Source organism: Sipha flava, unplaced genomic scaffold (assembly GCF_003268045.1).
Source record: "Sipha flava isolate LNK unplaced genomic scaffold, YSA_version1 573_pilon_pilon, whole genome shotgun sequence".
Taxonomy (NCBI): Eukaryota; Metazoa; Arthropoda; class Insecta; order Hemiptera; family Aphididae; genus Sipha; species Sipha flava.
In genome coordinates, this window is record NW_020273553.1 from 36,275 (window position 1) to 54,773 (window position 18,499).

At 31.9% G+C, this 18,499-nt stretch overlaps 2 protein-coding genes across 3 annotated transcripts; one reads left to right on the top strand and one right to left on the bottom strand.

Annotated features, from left to right (window-relative positions):
• Window positions 1-3,729: 3,729 nt before the first annotated feature.
• On the top strand, window positions 3,730-16,931 carry LOC112691197. 2 transcript variants are annotated; one of them, XM_025565347.1, is made up of 3 exons: window positions 3,730-3,866; window positions 13,510-13,823; window positions 15,046-16,931. In XM_025565347.1, the coding sequence occupies exons 2-3, from the start codon at window positions 13,571-13,573 to the stop codon at window positions 16,848-16,850; spliced, it is 2,058 nt and encodes a 685-aa protein (XP_025421132.1). In that variant the 5' UTR covers window positions 3,730-3,866; window positions 13,510-13,570; the 3' UTR covers window positions 16,851-16,931. The 2 variants fall into 2 exon arrangements, with proteins under 2 accessions (XP_025421132.1, XP_025421131.1); XM_025565346.1 differs by lacking the exon at window positions 3,730-3,866 and adding an exon at window positions 11,202-11,888.
• On the bottom strand, window positions 7,975-11,019 carry LOC112691198 (zinc transporter 7). Its single transcript, XM_025565348.1, has 2 exons — window positions 10,542-11,019; window positions 7,975-9,963 (listed from the first exon to the last, which is right to left on the bottom strand). The coding sequence occupies exon 2, from the start codon at window positions 9,755-9,757 to the stop codon at window positions 8,174-8,176; it is 1,584 nt and encodes a 527-aa protein (XP_025421133.1). The 5' UTR covers window positions 9,758-9,963; window positions 10,542-11,019; the 3' UTR covers window positions 7,975-8,173.
• Window positions 16,932-18,499: the final 1,568 nt, after the last annotated feature.

The following is an 18,499-nucleotide window of genomic DNA, read 5'->3' on the forward strand; positions in this document are numbered from 1 at the left end:
AATTGGTAGAGAACATCAAAGTGTATTACTTGGAGGAGATTTGGACCCATTTTTGGCTATGTTGTAAGTTCTTTGGGAGCTGCTACGAGACGTGTAATGACTGTATTTTTTACTAGTGAAAAATTAAATTTATTGAAAAATGTCCAATTATGTTAGCATGTAAAAATGATTTTTTCTCTTATAGATTTACCAATTGGCATGCGATTATTACTGCACTGCTATAGTATTGTTAACCAAAATGTTTGAATTCAAGAACCACATCAGCAACAAGTATCATATAATATTTTATGCATTTCAATATAAAACTGGGGTGTGATGGAGGATTTGGATGAGATTCTGAGTTAAAGGGGGTGGGTGGATCGGCATCTATGTTTAAAGATTCCCAGTGCGCAGGTCGGCTCTGTTTCGTCTGCAAATTAATGATTTTACGGATAGTGGGCGATATCTACAGCGCTGACTCAAATAAATACGTAATACACCGTGTTGTAGTGATTCAGAATGGGCTTGGATATTTCGTGGAATATTTTAGAAATATTAATTTCTTCAATACATATGATTGAACAAAAATCGAAATTTGTATAATATGTTGCTTTTTTTTTTTTACTTTTCATTAGTTTTTTGCAATTATTAAAAAAACTACCTATCGAGAATTTCGTAAAATGGGAGTCCTTTTATACTTCACGCCTTCCTAAGTACAAACTAGACAACATAACCTATCAGAAATCTCTCATATATTTAATAAACCTTTATAATATAATCATAAATGGAATTTAAAAATTGAAAATAGGTACTTATATTTATACTTATACTTGTTGGTAGTTGTCGATAAAGGTTTCACATTATTTAACACGTTCGCTGAGGATAACGCTTTAAGATTGCTACCCCTATGTGCATGACCAGTTGCATATATAGGGGAGGGGGGCCTAGTGGGCTACAACCTCCCCCCAAAAATGTTTTAAAAAACTTAATAATTATTTTAAACGTTTGTTATATTTTAATGGTGCTTTATGCTTATTTAGAATTTGCTTCCAACGTCAAATCATTTTGGAACATTCTGTAAATGAAATATAAATAAGTACCTACTGTGTCTTGTTAGTAATTCTTAGATAGCAGTGGTAATTTAACTCTGTCCATAGTATCCCCACCCGAAAATATTTTCTGTATACGCCACTGCGCATACAGCCTTAAGGCGTCATTTATACTATTATTTTGAATTGGTTTTTATTTGGCCAGCGTTACGTTTCAATCTATTTTCTTTCGTCAGCGTTGTTCAATGTACAGGGTTATTCAAAATTATTCTTCTGATTTCAAATAGCTATAAAATGGTAATTATAAATTGTATCATATCAAATTATATACCAATAAATAGAGGGTATACCCAAGTTTTAGAATGTTATTAATTGTTTGTTTTACAATTATTGCTTTTAAGCGATAAGTTATTTTGTGCAAATATGTTGACCGAACAGCAGAAAGCGTTTTGTGTGTTGCGATTTTTAAAATGTGAATCGGTAATAACCGTGCAACACGATTTTCGTCATCGTTACGGAATCGATGCACCAATTTCTCAGAGTATACGTCGATGTATAAACAGTTTAAAGAAACAGGGTGTTTGGGAAAATGAAAAAGCATAGGCCGACCTCGTGTATCCGTGTATCTCTTGGAATCAATTACAAAAGATATGTTATAAGAAGTATGGAATGATATTAACTATTGGCTGGATGTTGTTCGTATGATCAGAGGAACTCATTTGGAAAATTTAACATATTGTTTTAAGACAAAAAAATAAAATTATCTAAGCATTTGAAATCAGATGAATCATTTTTAATAACCCTGTATAAATCTGTATATGTAGGGGCGGCTCCAGAGCCTTGGTTAGGGCGGGAGACTAAGTTAAAATTTTACAAAATCTTATAACAAAAAGAAAACAATAATTTTTACAACATAAATCAAGTCGCCTACTTTTAAAATTGGCAAAAATATCAATAATATGATCTATTTGATCTAGAATATCTACTTTATGATATACATTAATTAGACATAATGCTGATAGTCTATCTTCAATTATCATTGAACGAAACCAGATTTTTAGTCTCCGAAGTGTGGAGAAACTCCTTTCAACCGTCATACCTCTATGGCTCTACATATTTGTGCGTGTCGTATGATAGTACATATTAATATGTAATATGCATTTTTTGTTAAGAATATACATATTTTTATAAATACGGTATGGGCTGGGGGGGGGGAGCCGCGGCCCCTAGGGCCCCCCATGGAGCCGCCCCTGTGTATATGTGTATAAAATTCGTATATCAAATTTTCAATTTTTAGGCTGATGATATGATTTTAGTTATATATTTTTTATATTATTTTATTTCAATTTCGTATTACTTTATCAGTTATTCGTGTGCCTTTGACTGCGAAATACCCAAGTTATTTCTAATATTCGTCATATTTAACAATTTGCTTGACTTACTCGTATTTTATTAATTTTTATTTTTTTATAAAATATGAATTTACTATACCCGGTCCATCTTGATCTAAACGCACGGTGTTATACGATTTCGTACGATTGTCCCTTTTAGTAAAACTATTGCGTACGAAAATGAGTGCAACGTTGCCAACATGTACTATTAAATTAAATCAAATTAAAAATAATAATAATATAATTTAAAAAAATCATTACTATAATATTATAGTCAATTAAAAACAATATAAGATATTTAAGTATAGAAAGTACAATAAAAAAATAAATTATAAGTTAGAAATTAAAACCTTGGTATCGATAACCAGTCCCTGATAAAAAATTTAATACATTACCATCTATTTTAAATTGGTCCTATAATTTTATTACATGGTTTATTTTTTGTATATCTTTAGATGGAATAGCTTTGGATATATATTTTTGTATACTGGATATTTTTATATTGATTTCAGCTTTCATTTCTTTCAATGCCTCAAGCACAAAGTAAATTGGTGGATATGCGTTATAGAATTGAGCGTTAAAAGTTCTGTGAAAACTCTCTGGACCATTTGTTGTTTTGACATTAAAATACGTAAAAATTACGGAATTAATAATCATCTAAATATTTTATGACCCTTTATTTTTATGTATCAGAACATAAACTTTAATGTTATATTGCACAAGAATACTTCCAAATTTTTCTTATAATTTATAAAACTATGATACCTTTTATTTATTGAAGGTTCTTCAGCCCATATATTAGTTGGAAATATACAATTTGGATGTATATAATTGTTATATAAAAATGTATTAATTATATTGTATATATCGTTTATAAAAATTGTATAAAATATAAGCAATCGTTTCCTAAAATATTACAAATTTTCACGATTTTGAACGACAACACTAAGTATTGGTAGGTAGAATGTACGCAATCGTAATATTGAAAAAGGTCCTTACGGAATCGTATCATACGCAATCGTAATGCACCCTAAACGTATTTGTACTCGTACGACAAAACGCTGTACAAATTGGCTTAAAACTAATATTGTAATAAATTATTAAAATTGAATGTTCATTTTTATTATTACATATTTTTATCATGACACCAATGGAGTCAAACAACATTTGACAAATAAATCATTTGGTAACGCTAATGACCCTAATAGGCGTCATAAAAAAAAATAAATAACATGTACCTAATCTGAACCAGCACCTGGGTATACAAAATTGCTCCACAGCGAACGTGTTAAAACTCAATATGGCTAAATCGTGTTTTGATTTTTTCTTTGTAACGAAAAATTTACGACGAGTAAACAAAGTGTATTTTCTATTTACTTCACACATTATTTCGATGAATTATTGAAGACTCAACAGTGAACGAGACAAACGAGTGAACACCATAATAGTAAGTATTAGAGATGTTTCGGGTAGAAAATTAATTATAAATAGGATACCAAGTATTGGCCAAGTAAAAATCTCAATATTACTCAATTACACCGGGTACTGGGTGAAGGCCGAATCTTAGTTATAACATCGAATTCTCGGCTATCGAGTAATGCCGGATACCCAGAAAATCTCTAGTAAATACCAAATTAGTAATGAATGAGGGCCGAAAACCGCAGTCAGGGGTGTATTTAGGGGGGGGGGGTGTTACAACACCCCCCATCGACCATATTCTATGGTATTTTATTAAATTATAAACTTACTTACAGTATGATTTGAATAAATGTTGTATATAACTTGTCGATTTTACATACACTGTCTTAATATAATCATTTTTATTAAAATAATAATTTATATAAATACATGGTATTTATTTATGTAATATAGGAGGGGGAGCAAAACCTACCACTTACCATAAGTCTATTAAATTTTAAAACACCCCCGTTAAATGAATCCTGGATACGTCACTGACCATAGTAATACTATTATTTCCAAGAACATATCTGTTTCTTTTTTATAATTAGGCTAATGATCATGCTGATAGATTTTTTACAAAATATCTCTTCTTATCATAACCAAAATTATAATAATTATTATATATTATGAATTACATAAGTAGACAAAACCAAACATACACATTTATAACTATTTTTATTACGCTAAATTTAAATTTAATTATTATTTTCATTTATACAATCAATTGTAGTTTTTTGATAAATTTAATTTGTGTCTTTTCAGTTTTGATGATTTTATAGTCTCGTTTGAAAATATCTCAAAACATGTACATTGCATTTTTAGTTCTTCTTCAGATCCGTTGCACGTGAAACCGATTGATAAATAAGTACTATCATACTTACCAAACAATGACGGCTCGTGATATGGGGCACACGGGCACGTGCCCCACCTACAAAATTGAAAGAAAGAAGAAGAATTTAAAATTGAATAGCTTTTGGTATTTCTTTTAACTATCATAATATAGTTGGTAATTGGTATATTTTTGAAAATATTATCGAAAAAAAAAATTGTATCAAATACGGGTGCTCCTACGTACAATACGTACATACTGTACTATACATACATATTTATACGGTCATTAGGCGGCGAGCACAAATTCGTTGTGCCCCGATGGCCCGATCAATAGTGAATTATATTTTTATAACGACTTACGGGATTTTGTCGGTCTTATCGTCTTCATATTGTTATCGTCGACCGTCTTCCGTGGCACAGAACAAATACTAATTATTTATCATAGATTATAGGAACACGATAATTATTAATCATTTTTTGTTCATTATTTTATTTAATTAAATGTTATGTATTTTCATTTGATGGTGCTCTTTTTTATACATTACAAATTTACAATACCTAATTTATTAAATATTTTTTAATTAAATTTATTAGTCATCAAAGTATTCATGAAGAAAAAAAGACAGACGAATCGATTTGGAATTCAAAAATGTTACTGATTAACTGTATAATTATATTTATTATTTATTTTTAAACCATAATTTTCTTATTTTTAGATTTTTTACTATTTTTTCTACAACATAAATCATAAGCGTATATTAAAAGGTTTTTATACACTAACAATTTTATTATATTTAAAAAATTAACAGGAATTGTTAGTAAATTTAGAGTTGAGATAGTGAAAAAGGAGAAAAATGTTTGCAGTGGCGTAGTTACGGGGAGGGTGTAAGGGGTTTCCACCCCTCCCCAAAGATTTTTTTTTTAAGGATATTTGATTATTATTTATTAATATTTATATATTATAGTAAAATATTTTGATTTTACTATGATTAGGTATATATTAAAAATTGAATAACAAAATAATTTTCATTAATACGGGACATAATAACACTATTTTAAATGTAATATTATTATATATGATCTCGTTTTAAGATATACTACGAACACTTGAACACTTACTCTTAAATACCCCCCCCCCCCAGAAAAGAATTTTATCTACGCTACTGAATGTTTGTGCCCTACCTACAATGAACCCTACGAGCCGCCACTGTTATCAAATGTTAAATTTTCTTTTTACATATAAGGAATCTTTTCACTATCAACATCAGAATTTTTTATTTTTAAATTTAGCCAATGCTTCATTTCAACCTAAATATCTATCATATGATTTGAAAAAATAAAACTATAATTGAGTATGATCGATCGATCGATGATTAAAGTGGTGTACCATGCATTTCATATGAATAAGAAAAACTGACGAATATTATTAAAAAAATTATTGAGCGTAGAATCTAAATCCGAAATCCAACACTGTAGATACTTAATTACATTGAATTCCATAATATGATATGATATTAAAAATAATTAACAAATGACTAATAAATATACGAGTACAATAAATACGATCGACGTATAATAAAAATTATAATGTAATACAAAATCACATAATATACATAAGACCAAATATGTCATTTTTATTTATTTTTTGTAATTCTTGAAACAAGGCTCTGTATTTAGGGTATGCAGTTGCATACCCTGTATGTCTCCTGCGCACGCCTATGTACCAAGTATTGATTTATTCGGCGTGTCTAAACCACCAGCCGAGCAGTGGCGGCTCGTGGACCGAATGAAGGATGAAATAGATATTTTCAAAATGTATATAAAATGTCATTTGTGAGAATCATACCAAGATTTATTAAAAGAACGGAAACATACCTTTACATTTGAATATTTAATATTTAAATTATTGAATACAATTACAGATCGACCGTAATTGAATATTTCACGTTTGTTATTTCGACTATGGCGAGAAAATAGTGTTTGTAGTAACTTTATAATTAACACTTGCTTCCCCTGACGAGCCGCAACTGCAGCCAGTAGATCGTGTAGTGAACTCACGAATCACTCGACCCAGCAAATAAAACGTGTGTTGAATATGAATCGGTCAATTTCGATACTAGGTTGAGCACTCGTCACGTGTAAACGAAACTTAAGTTTTCTACTCTATAAATAAGTAAACATAATTCTAATGTTATTTGTTTATTGATTATTCAGATACAATCACTTTGTTGTTCATTATTTTATCTATGTTGCCTGTAAAAAGAATTTAAATTTAAATACCCTCAATATTTCAAATTTTTTTGTATCAAAATTTGACTACAATTCAATGCTCATCATAATATTTGTTGTTATGAATAACAATAATTTTATAAATAAAAAAAAAAATTATTGGGATTATTTGTTTTACCACATATATGTTCAATGGCTTAATTTGGTCATATTTGTGTAAGGGGATGAAATTCTCTTATTTATTACCTTCCACCCAAAAAAAAAAAAATAAAAATAAAAAATAATGTAAGATCTATTAAAAGTTAGTGTAGTTAAGTAAATAGTGCAAGACCCTATATTATTTGATCAAAAAGTAGATTCCAATTCATTATTAACTTTTTTTTTATATTTTAAAAAAACTATATGATGGTACAAATATACAAATATAATTATTGTTGAATGTTATTTTTGGTAATCTTTACTAATAAATCAATAATTTAATAATAAAATATTAAAATTAACAATACATTAATTTATAAATCTAATATTGATTGAATATATGTATTGGTAAATAAAAATATAGAACTAAATTATTAGATTATACCTACTTAATATGTTATTATTTATTAATTAATGAATTCAAATATGTATTTTACTTATAAATTACAGTATATTCAATTTAAAAATATAATTGTATTTCTCTTAACATTATTAGTTTTTTAAATAAAAATGTTTTTATGTTGGTAAGATGGACAAAACAAATACTTTTAATCAATAACAGTTATTAGATACCTAAAACAAAACATTAATTTTTAAACAGTATTTTTTACTTTGAAAATTTACTATCATTGAAATATGCACCAAAATAATAGAAATAAGAAGAATAAATATAGCATTTAATAAAATGTAAAACACATTTTTAATATTTATTGTTATAAATTCACAACATTCATAATAATGTACCTCTCGTATATTGATGTCAGATGGAATATCCATTTGAATATTTAAATGTAAAATACATAAAAATATGGATATTTTAAGTTCAAACACACGCATACAAACAAAAAGTCTTGTTTATTTTGGATACAGTATATTATATATACATGATAACGGAATGCGTTTAATAATTATTTGAATAATTAACGTTTAATGTAATAATAAAATAGGTAGAATTTGTTTGTTTGCACCATATCATAAATATAGCTGTCAGTAGTTGCTTTCTTCAACGTTTCTGTTTCGACATTTCTACTGGTACTACATCATGAGCAATGGATTGGTGTATTGTGGTTGTTGCTGTTGCTGAGACTGATTGTTGTATGTCTGGAATAGTTGTTGTTGCTGCTGCTGCTGCTGCTGCTGTGGATGATCTAGTAAGCTGCTAGTGGTGGTTGTATAGGGATTCTGTTGTTGCACGTCGTTGACATGGTGATGTGCATTGTGGTTCAGCAGACCATTAACACCGCTGAGTGCGTCTTCGGCCGTGTAGTCAATCTGAACATAAAGGTGCCGTACTCCTACGGCACCAAAAACTTGTTCCGCGTACCGCACTAGACCTCTGGTGAATTGGTCACGGTCATGCAACACCTTTGCTGCATATTGAGAGTCCTGCGAATTGAAGGCGTATAATGGTGAAATTGGTGACATCGAAGAGGCATAATCGTTGGCCATCACGGAATTGGGCACGCCACCAGCAGATACACTGGCCAGTGCTGACCGCACTTCGATCTTAATGCTGCCCGCGTAAGTATCTGCGCACAGCGTCCAGAATCGCGGTTCTTGGACGCCCATCACGGCCGGGTGGTATCGGTGCAACATGCCGTAACAGGCATCCAGTACACGCTGCTCGTCGTCCAGCTCGATGGGAGTGCGCATCATTAAAATGCGAGCCGAGTCACGAAGTAATCCCCAAACAGAGGCAGCCACCAGAACGGCGATGAATATCGAGCACACCGGGTCCGCGCGCATCCATCCGAATGCACGCATTAACAGTGCCGAGATGACGACGCCCACACTGCCCAGGGTATCAGCAAGAATGTGGAGCAACACACCTTTCATTAAGTGGTTCTGATGGTTGTGGCCGGTGATTGGCACCGGTGGTGCCATCGATGTGCTGTTTTGCTGGTGGCCGCTGCTTCCCATAGATATGGACACTTGACTAAACTTGTGGTATGGGTCCTCAGTTGAATGGTGATGTCCGTCGTCATGGCTGTGCCCATGGATACTAGAACTGCCGTGACTGTGACCGTGTCCACCACCACCACCATGACTATGTCCATGGCTGCCACCATGACTATGTCCGTGGCTACCACCGTGCTGAAAGACATATATGCCGACAAGATTGACCAGCAGCCCCAGTATGCTGACCACTAACAGTCGGTTGTGATGTACCTCGGGAGGTTCAATGGCCCGTTCGACAGCTTCTGTCAGTATGAAAAAGGCGATGAACAATAAGAACAATGCATTGACAAATCCAGCCAGCACCTCAGCGCGCTTGTAACCGTACGCAAATGAGTCATCAGCTGGCCACCGGCTCACAACTTGAGCAGCAAGCCCAGCAACTAGACCAGTGCAATCAAAGAACATATGAAACGAGTCTGATATAAGTCCTAGGCTGTTGGTCCACATGCCATAAGCGAGTTCAACGAAAGCAAACAAAAAGTTTAATACCAGAAAGCCCATAAGGTTGCGGGCATTTGAATCTGACACAACTGAGCGCAATGCTCCTTTGATTTTAGCTATGAGGCTAGCAGCCGAAGTTGCACCAGAAGAATTACTGCTTGTCATTTTAGCAGCAACGCTAGATTTCCTCTGGGATGCTGATGAAGACAATGGAATCATTGTACTATAGACACAAGCTCCAAATATTATTTGATGATGGATAGTAAGGAAAATTCTGTAACTCAATTTAATGATATCACTATGATAAGTAACTTGATAGAGTTAGTTTCTATTCCAATAGTAACAGAAGTAGTATTGAAGTACTGTATATTATTGTTTTGGTAGAAGTATGATGTCAATTTTTATTTTTTTAATTTCCACGTGTTCTAGAACAGAAAAAAAAAGAAAGTTATCATTAACTGATAAAAAATTACTTAAATAGTAAATTATATAGCAATTATTATAGTTTACTAAATTTTATAGTACACGGAGCAATGAAAAAAAAAAAAGGGAAAAGAATTTAAAATAATATATATATTTTGGTTGTTATGTAAATGTATAAATAAAAATTAAATTGAATAAACTAATTAAATCATAGACATATGACATAATACGTCTATGAATTAAATAGTCCCTTAATATAAATGGATATATATATATATATATCGTATATATTAAATGATAACAATGCATTATAAGATAATACTTCATGAATCATATACTTAATAAAGAATTTAATTAAATAGTTGAGAAATAATTGATAAAATTTGTCTTTTGAATAAAGTGCATACGAGCACATATCATAAAATAAAATGTATACAAGTGAATTAAAAAAAAAAATTATCAAAATAGAACCATTGGCTCTAGCATGAATATCAACGATAGATGATGAAATATTGACCATAAAACAGATGTAATGGAACAATACAATTCATGATTACCAATTAAATAAAAATCAACAAACCTCAAGCGGCAGTAAGCACACACAATGCTATTTGACGGCAGTGGTCGTGTCTACTGCTATGGCCGTAGTGGTTGCTACGTTGATTGCGATGGCGCTCATTGCGCTGCTGCTGCTGCTTGACAATCGTAACGTCACCAGGGCAGCCGAGTTGGATGAAAGGAGACAAAAATGATGTCCTACGACGTGTGCGAATCGATTGCAGCGGCGATGATAACCTGGTTCCGGGAGGCCGGCGAAATGTTAGAACGAATGCCGCTACAGCGATGGCGGTGATCGGGACGACGTGAGAAATGTAGGATGGACGGCCTGCCGGCGAAGAGGTCTCCGACACGCGCTGATGAACGGACAGGAGTAGCTGTACGACGAGGATCGATGGACGGAGGCGTGTGCCGACGGAATAATATGGGCCGTAATTGTTCTGTTGTGTTGCGCGCCCCACGCCGTCGTACCGTGTGTATACGTGGATTGCGGCACGAGCAGTGCGATAAGCGGTGTCCGCGGAACGGTAATCACTCGATTGCGCGAGGCCCGCGCTGTTATCATCGGTCCATCGCGGCAGGCGGCGAGGCTAGAGCTACGGCACCGCAGATAAACAGCTGTTGGCCGCCGGCGACGAATTTCCCCGCGGACGCGTCAGGCTATCACAGTGTTTATCGCGGGAGTCCGGAGCGTCGGTGATGAATGCCCGTCGCCGAACACAACGGAATATCGTCGCCCCGACCGTCGACGGTACAACACCCCCTCCACTGTCCCGGTCGACTGCTGCCGCAGTCTTGTTCTCGTTGCACCAAGTGTCTGTTACCGCGCGCGACCAATACGAACCAGCTACGAGCCCGCCGTCCCGTCGGCACAGGAGCGGATTTGTTGCCGCCGACCCCAGATGCGACGCGTCACATGGCGCGTATGTGCATCGCCGACGAGTGTTACGCACGCGACCGTCCGTTGATCGGTGTAGCAGCAGATCACCGTTACCGCCGTCGCGCGTTTGTCGCATTGGGTTCTTCGAGGTAGACGTGTCGTCTTGGTCGATCTAATATTGGCGTTCCCGTCACGTGCACGCGGAAGCGGGAAAACGTGCTAGGAAATGGCTATTTGACCGTGAGCCACAGCAGCTGTTCGTCCTACTCGTCGACGGCTGCAAAGGCAGAAGCAGCCGTTGGGTGTGCAAACGGTCGCTGGAGTATCAAGTGTGTGGCGGCGACATTGGTCTTTTTTGACAGCAACATATTATTTCCTAACAGACAAACGCACAACACACGTTTCTTATAAACGAATAACATTGTACGGCTACTTCGACTGTTGAACATAATTAACTGGCTCCAACGCTGCACGTAACTTGTGCTCACGGTATAAACAGTTTAAATTCATTACTATAGTTGTTAGCTCTTTATTACCTACAGTTCTTTTGCAATGTAGTTGACACAAACAAATAGTATATAATAATCTGAAACTACTTTTGCATAGGTAGGTAATTTAAACTAGTAAATAGCTCATAGATAAAGTACTTACAATAGTGTTAATACAGTCAGTGAGTAGGATATTACTTTAATTTTAGTTCAAGTGCATTTAAATATTATCAAGTATAATCAAGTTAATAACACTAATTCAATATTTTAAGGTTTAGCATTTAAATATCATTGTACATTTATTTTAAATTAATAATTTAACTAACAAAGAAAACTGAATCCTCTAAGTTTCAAATAATGATCCATTGAGGACCAAAGAATCAATCAGTTCCACCTTTCTCTATCTTCTGCATCCTCTAAATGAATCTACCTAGGTAACCTCTAATACTAAATCCAACCCTTTTTGTCTCTACCTAATGAGTAATAATTTTAATTTTTTTTTTCAAATAACTTCTTTTTCATCTTTGCCCTTCTCCCAACTATTTGGGGTCAGCCACCTTTATCTTAAACTTCTTCTTGTCTCGATTTTCTACATCCCTTAGGTGTCAAATAACACTTCTTAATATTTCATTTGAACTGTTCCAACCATTCTAATAATTTACTTATTTTAAAAGCAATAGTGTTGGAATGTTTGAATACATTCTTCAATCTTCATTGTATCTTATTTCATTTTTAGTATTTAAATAATAATAGTTTCTTATTATCTCTTTTTGTTATTAACCATGTCTTGTATTTGCACATCAATGTCAATGTCAATAAATATGTAGACAATGTGTTACAATAATTAACAAACTAAATATTAATTGAGTAACTGTAAATTATAATTTTACAATGACAATAAAATTAAATGACATAAATATAGTAAGGTTCATTAGATTCCTAATTTTAACGTTTTCAATTGTGTACAATATTTTATCATTATTTTCTAATGTTATCTATATTTTTAAAATAAAATAAATTGGTCATAGTATTTCAAGTAGAATAATTTTTAGTGCTTAAGTATTCACAACAGTTTCATTATATTAGATATTATAATGTAAAATAAAATATAAGTAAATTAATAAATAGTTTATATAGAAATAAATAAATAAAAGCTTAACCTGGAGTATTAATAAATTATTATTATAGTTAATAATTAATAATATTATAGTACTCCAGGATAAGCTCTTATTTATTTATTTCTATATATAAACTATTTGTTAATTTTTTTACATATTAACCATTTAATCATTTTTAATTTTATTATTTTATTGTAAATTAAAAATTAATATTTAATTTGTTTAGTTATATTATAATACAATGTAGATTAATTATTTAAATACATTTTAAATTAAACTTACCAAAAATTTGTCATGTATTTTAATTACTTTTTAAATATTTGGTATTTTTATATTTCCATTAATACATGTGAATTTTAGGCAATTTAAATGGGAGCAAGTATTTTATATTATTTATTTACAATACATAATTAATACAATTTATTTACATTATATATTTTTACATATTATAATTGACACTAATAAATAACAGTTGACAATAACTTAATTTTTTTATTTGTTTAGTATTAACAAGAACTGTGGTACTATTGGTACCTAATCAAATTCAGTCATTGCTGTCACTGTTATGTTTACGGCAGTACAACGTTATGTGTCAAACACCCTGGCTGGTATATCAATTGCCAGTGGTGGAAATGTAATTAACCTAGTTAGCTGTTATATGAGAAAGCTGGCAAGAATAGCAAATGGTGGTGGTGGTGGCTTCAAAGCTGCAGTGACTACAGTCTTACTTTTCATTATGGTTGCTCTGTATTGCTTATATGGTACTGGTGGCAGTACAGGTATAATGGCACCTATTGCGAATAGTCAACAATGGTTAAGTATGTCTATAATCATTGAGTATTTATTTTAGCTATAGTAATTAATAAAATGTAATTTATGATAAATTGAAATTAATTATTTAAATGTTGGAGGTGAAACCACTTATCTTTCTTATATTTATTATTTTGTCTTTTATTTTAATGTATATAATTATTGAAATATTTATTTAAAAAAATGTTTGAATTAAATTTATTGCTGTACATATTAATATTGTCACGTCCCATGTATTTAGATAACAATAGCACTATAATCACCCTTGCATTACATATATGCATGAGTGTGCAACAATACATACACTTCATAATAACAAATTCTTATAAATATTAAAAAACATATCCGTCAAATACATCTACATAAAACTCGAACAAGGAAACAAATAAATGATTATTAGGATAACATCCACAATATCACACAAACGTCATTCAATAAGGATTATCATTTTTATCTATCATTAATTCTTACACACACACATACACATACCCTTGCGTCCATCGGGTTATAAGGGACCTGGAAACAAGGGCAAATCAGACGAGTTCCTGCTATGCGACACTGAGCACCTTTACGCTAGTGTATGTTATGATCAAGACTTAGAATCTTACAACAGTTTATTAAATTATTAGGATTTAGAATATTTCATATAATTTATTACTTATTTGTACTCAGAATAATTTAAACAGTTTAAATAAATCACTTTAACCACAACTAGTAGTAATTATTTTATAACATCCATCTACATTCAAGCGTTGAACAGACTGAGCGAATAACTGAAATATGATCAATCGGTTGGCACACAACAGTATATTGATGTATTTTTGGTTCAATTTATACATTTTAAAATTATCCATTAAATTAATTAAGTATACTCAACAAAATTAAGTAACTATGTAAATTAAAATACTATTTTGGATCAGATACATACAAATAATTTAACTTCCATAATAACAACAAATATATTATGTATCTAACCAAACAAAGAATGTAAGAGCTACTTAAAAAAAATACCACTTTAAATACTATTAGCTTAAATAATGTAGATTTTGATTTGATTTGTTATGAATTCTATAGATTGCAAACATTTCAATTTATTTATTGTTTTGGTTAATTTCCACCATAATTTTAGAAATAGTAATTTGTACAATTTTTTTTGCTGTAAACTTTACTATTAATAATACCATCAGGCTATTACTGTTATATTTATTTTATTTTATTTATAATTTTCAGATAGTAATGATTCTCTCAAAGTACAACCAGACATAACTGTTGAAACAGCAACAATGAACGGTAGTAACTTAAATACAAGTCTTCCTTGTGGCGGTAAGAATAGTAAGAAACCTAAAAAAAGACCACTCAAGACAAAATCTCCAAATGGTGGCAGAATTCTGACGGCCGCTGATATGTATGAACCGGGATTTCGCATCGGAAATGCAGACATTTGTTCACCTCGCACTAGATTATTGGTATTGATCACATCAGCAGCCGCACCAACACATTCCCAACACCGACAAGCCATTCGTATGACATGGATGAATCGATATGGTCCTGGTGTCAGCATGGCGTTTTTGGTGGGCACGCCTCAGATATCCGAGACCGACCCAGTGGCTCAAGTATTAGAGGCTGAAGAACAAGCTTTACAAACACGCCTGAATCGGATTGATAACAATAGTATTGACAAAACAAAAGAAAATCCCAAGTCTAAGCCATCTGCAGCTATAGTTTCCGGAGTAGCAGATGCACTTGTGGATCCACTGGTTGGCGATTCTGGATGGTTTCGATTTTTAAGAGACCGAGAACAAAACTCTGGGGAAGGCTTAGATGCTCAGGCAATGCATGGTCTGAATGAGGCTGAACGAGCCGTCCAGCGAGTTTTGGGTCGAGAACATGGTCGTTATGGTGATTTAATTCAGTGCCAAGTTCGAGATACCTACAATAATTTGACTCTAAAGTCTATTGCTGCACTTGAATGGACCCGTCAGTATTGTCCGTGGGCTAAATACTTGTTAAAAACGGACGATGATATGTTCATAGATGTACGTCGATTATTGCGATTCATCGACAAAGTGGAAACCGAAGCAATTACTAAATCTGGCATCAATATTCCTCGTCCCCTTGAACAATCTGAATTTTATTCCATGGATGCAGACGGATTTGAAACTCCTGCTGCCTCATATTTTGATATTGATTTACCACCTACCATCTGGGGAAGGTTGGCGCATGGATGGCGTCCAATTCGACAACACAATAGCAAATACTATGTTTCCCATTCACAATATGCTAGTCGTGTGTACCCAGATTTTTGCACCGGGCCTGCATACCTTATGACTAGATCGGCTGTGAACCCCTTGTATGAAGCAGCTCTGGGCAGAGACTTCGACATAATTGATGATGATGATCTTGAAACTAAAAACGATGAGGTCAGTAAAATTAAAGGCCGAGAGGACAATAAAGATTTAGAAAAAGGCTGTGGAGACAGTAATCAAACCTTAGATGATAGTAGTGATAAATTTATAGCAAATGAAGATAAAAATAATAAGGTTCCATACTTGAAACTGGAAGATGTATACTTGACTGGTGTAGTAGCTGAGCGTCTAACACGTCGAGCAGCCGAGCGACAAGCACGACAAGAACAAAAAGAAAAAATGGCTGTAAATGGTAGCATTTATAATGAAAAATCTGGGAAAACAGCAATGGGGATCATCGGTGATACTAAAAAAACTAAATCGAAAGGTTCAGATATAATTGTAAAGGTGCGGCGCATTCATGATGACCAATTTGCAAATAAGAAAATCACTGGCAGAGCATTGGAACGGGCTATATGCAGTGGTGTAAGCCCTGGAGATACTGTCGGCACAGGTGGAGATGGTAGTTTCAGCTGGTTTCGTTGGTATTGGGGTGACACAGCGGTAGAAAAAGACTTAAAAAAAAAGAAAAAAGACCAAGGAGTAATTTCTATACACATGGTCAAGTATTTTGAGCAATTTGATTTGTGGCGTCGACTTATGGATGGCCGTACAAAGTGTAAGTCCTAACACTCAATTTTGTATTTTTATTTTATATTGTATTTATTTATTTATTGTAATTAATTTTCGCCCGCGTTTTTCAGTATTTATTTTTATATAATGACTTATTTATCCCATAGTTTTTTTTTACCGCTTTTGAAATGGCTGCCGGTAATAAAATATAATATAAATGTACTCAGCAGTTCCTCTTTTAGACAAATATTATTTTTTTTTTTAATTTTATATCAAGTCGTCACTAAAAAATACTGTGAATAATTATTTTTAATTGATGTATATTTTTTACTTATTCCGTTTTCGTTGATTGCCCTTTCCAATACCGGCAGATTCACAGTTCTGTACCACAAACAAATAAGAATTTTCATTGACACTATTAGATTTGAATTTTTTTTATTAAATATTTATATTCATATAGTTGACCAAATGAATCTCGAAATTTATATATTGACTTTAAACATAGACATGTTGATAGACATGATACACTGATATTATTCATTTTTATGTATATAATGGTCGCTATAATCAAACTATATTATATTGTAATAATAATGATAAAGTAGTTAAAACAATCATATGATTATTTTTTAAGAAATATTTATATTTATATATGTATAAAGGTCCACTGTAAAAAAAAATTTCAATCCATTGCAGCTCTAGACATTATGGTTTTGTAAATTTTTAAAAAAAAAAAACTTGCCTAGAGCTATGTTACTGATCCCTGATGTAGAGCTTTATTAATACTTCAAACAATATGATTTAAATTGCCCATCATTTTTATTATGTATTTACAATAAATTGTTTATAAATCTATTCTTATAAAAAAAATGTATTTCGATGTATTAAGATATGAAAAATGTATCAATTAAAATTAAAAGTGGTATATTTTTAGAATGATTTGATAATTTAATATATTTGTTGTACAATATAATAATGAAATTTGTAATTTAATCAAATATAAGTGATTCACAAATCAAATATTTTTTCTACATATTTAATACAAATACATGATAGTTAAATAATTATTATAATAATAATAATAATAATAACTTATAATTTACAAACAAACATAAAATAAATTTAGTTGAAAAAAATGTATTTACTTTATGACTAAATTATTAATAATAATAATAATAATAATAATTTAATAACAACTATGATTTATTTAAATGAATCGCAACACTTAACTATATAATTTAAAGCTACAAATTTATTTATTTATTATTATTATTTATTACTTATAATAAGGTTTTCTATTACAAAATTACAGTCTTTAAAAAGTGTCCTCAATATTAATGACACCCGAACAAATTATAATTGTAGAACATTCATCTCTGTATATACAAATTTTGATTTTTGAGAAGAACTTTTTTTAAACACTGGACAATACAAAAAATCAACCATTATGCAGTTACATAGTGAAATATCATGAATATTTATTTTTAAATGTTTCTAAAGCATTTAATAAAATTTTAAATAGTTTGTATTAGCCCTTATTTTTAACAAAATAATGAATATTTTCATAATCAAGTTTGTTAATCATCAATATATTTGATAGAACAAGATACTATTTTGAATCGAGGTGATAAAAGTAAATTTTGTGTCAAATTTAATAAGCATTTATTCATATCATATTTTTATATTGTGCATAGTGAATGTCCTAC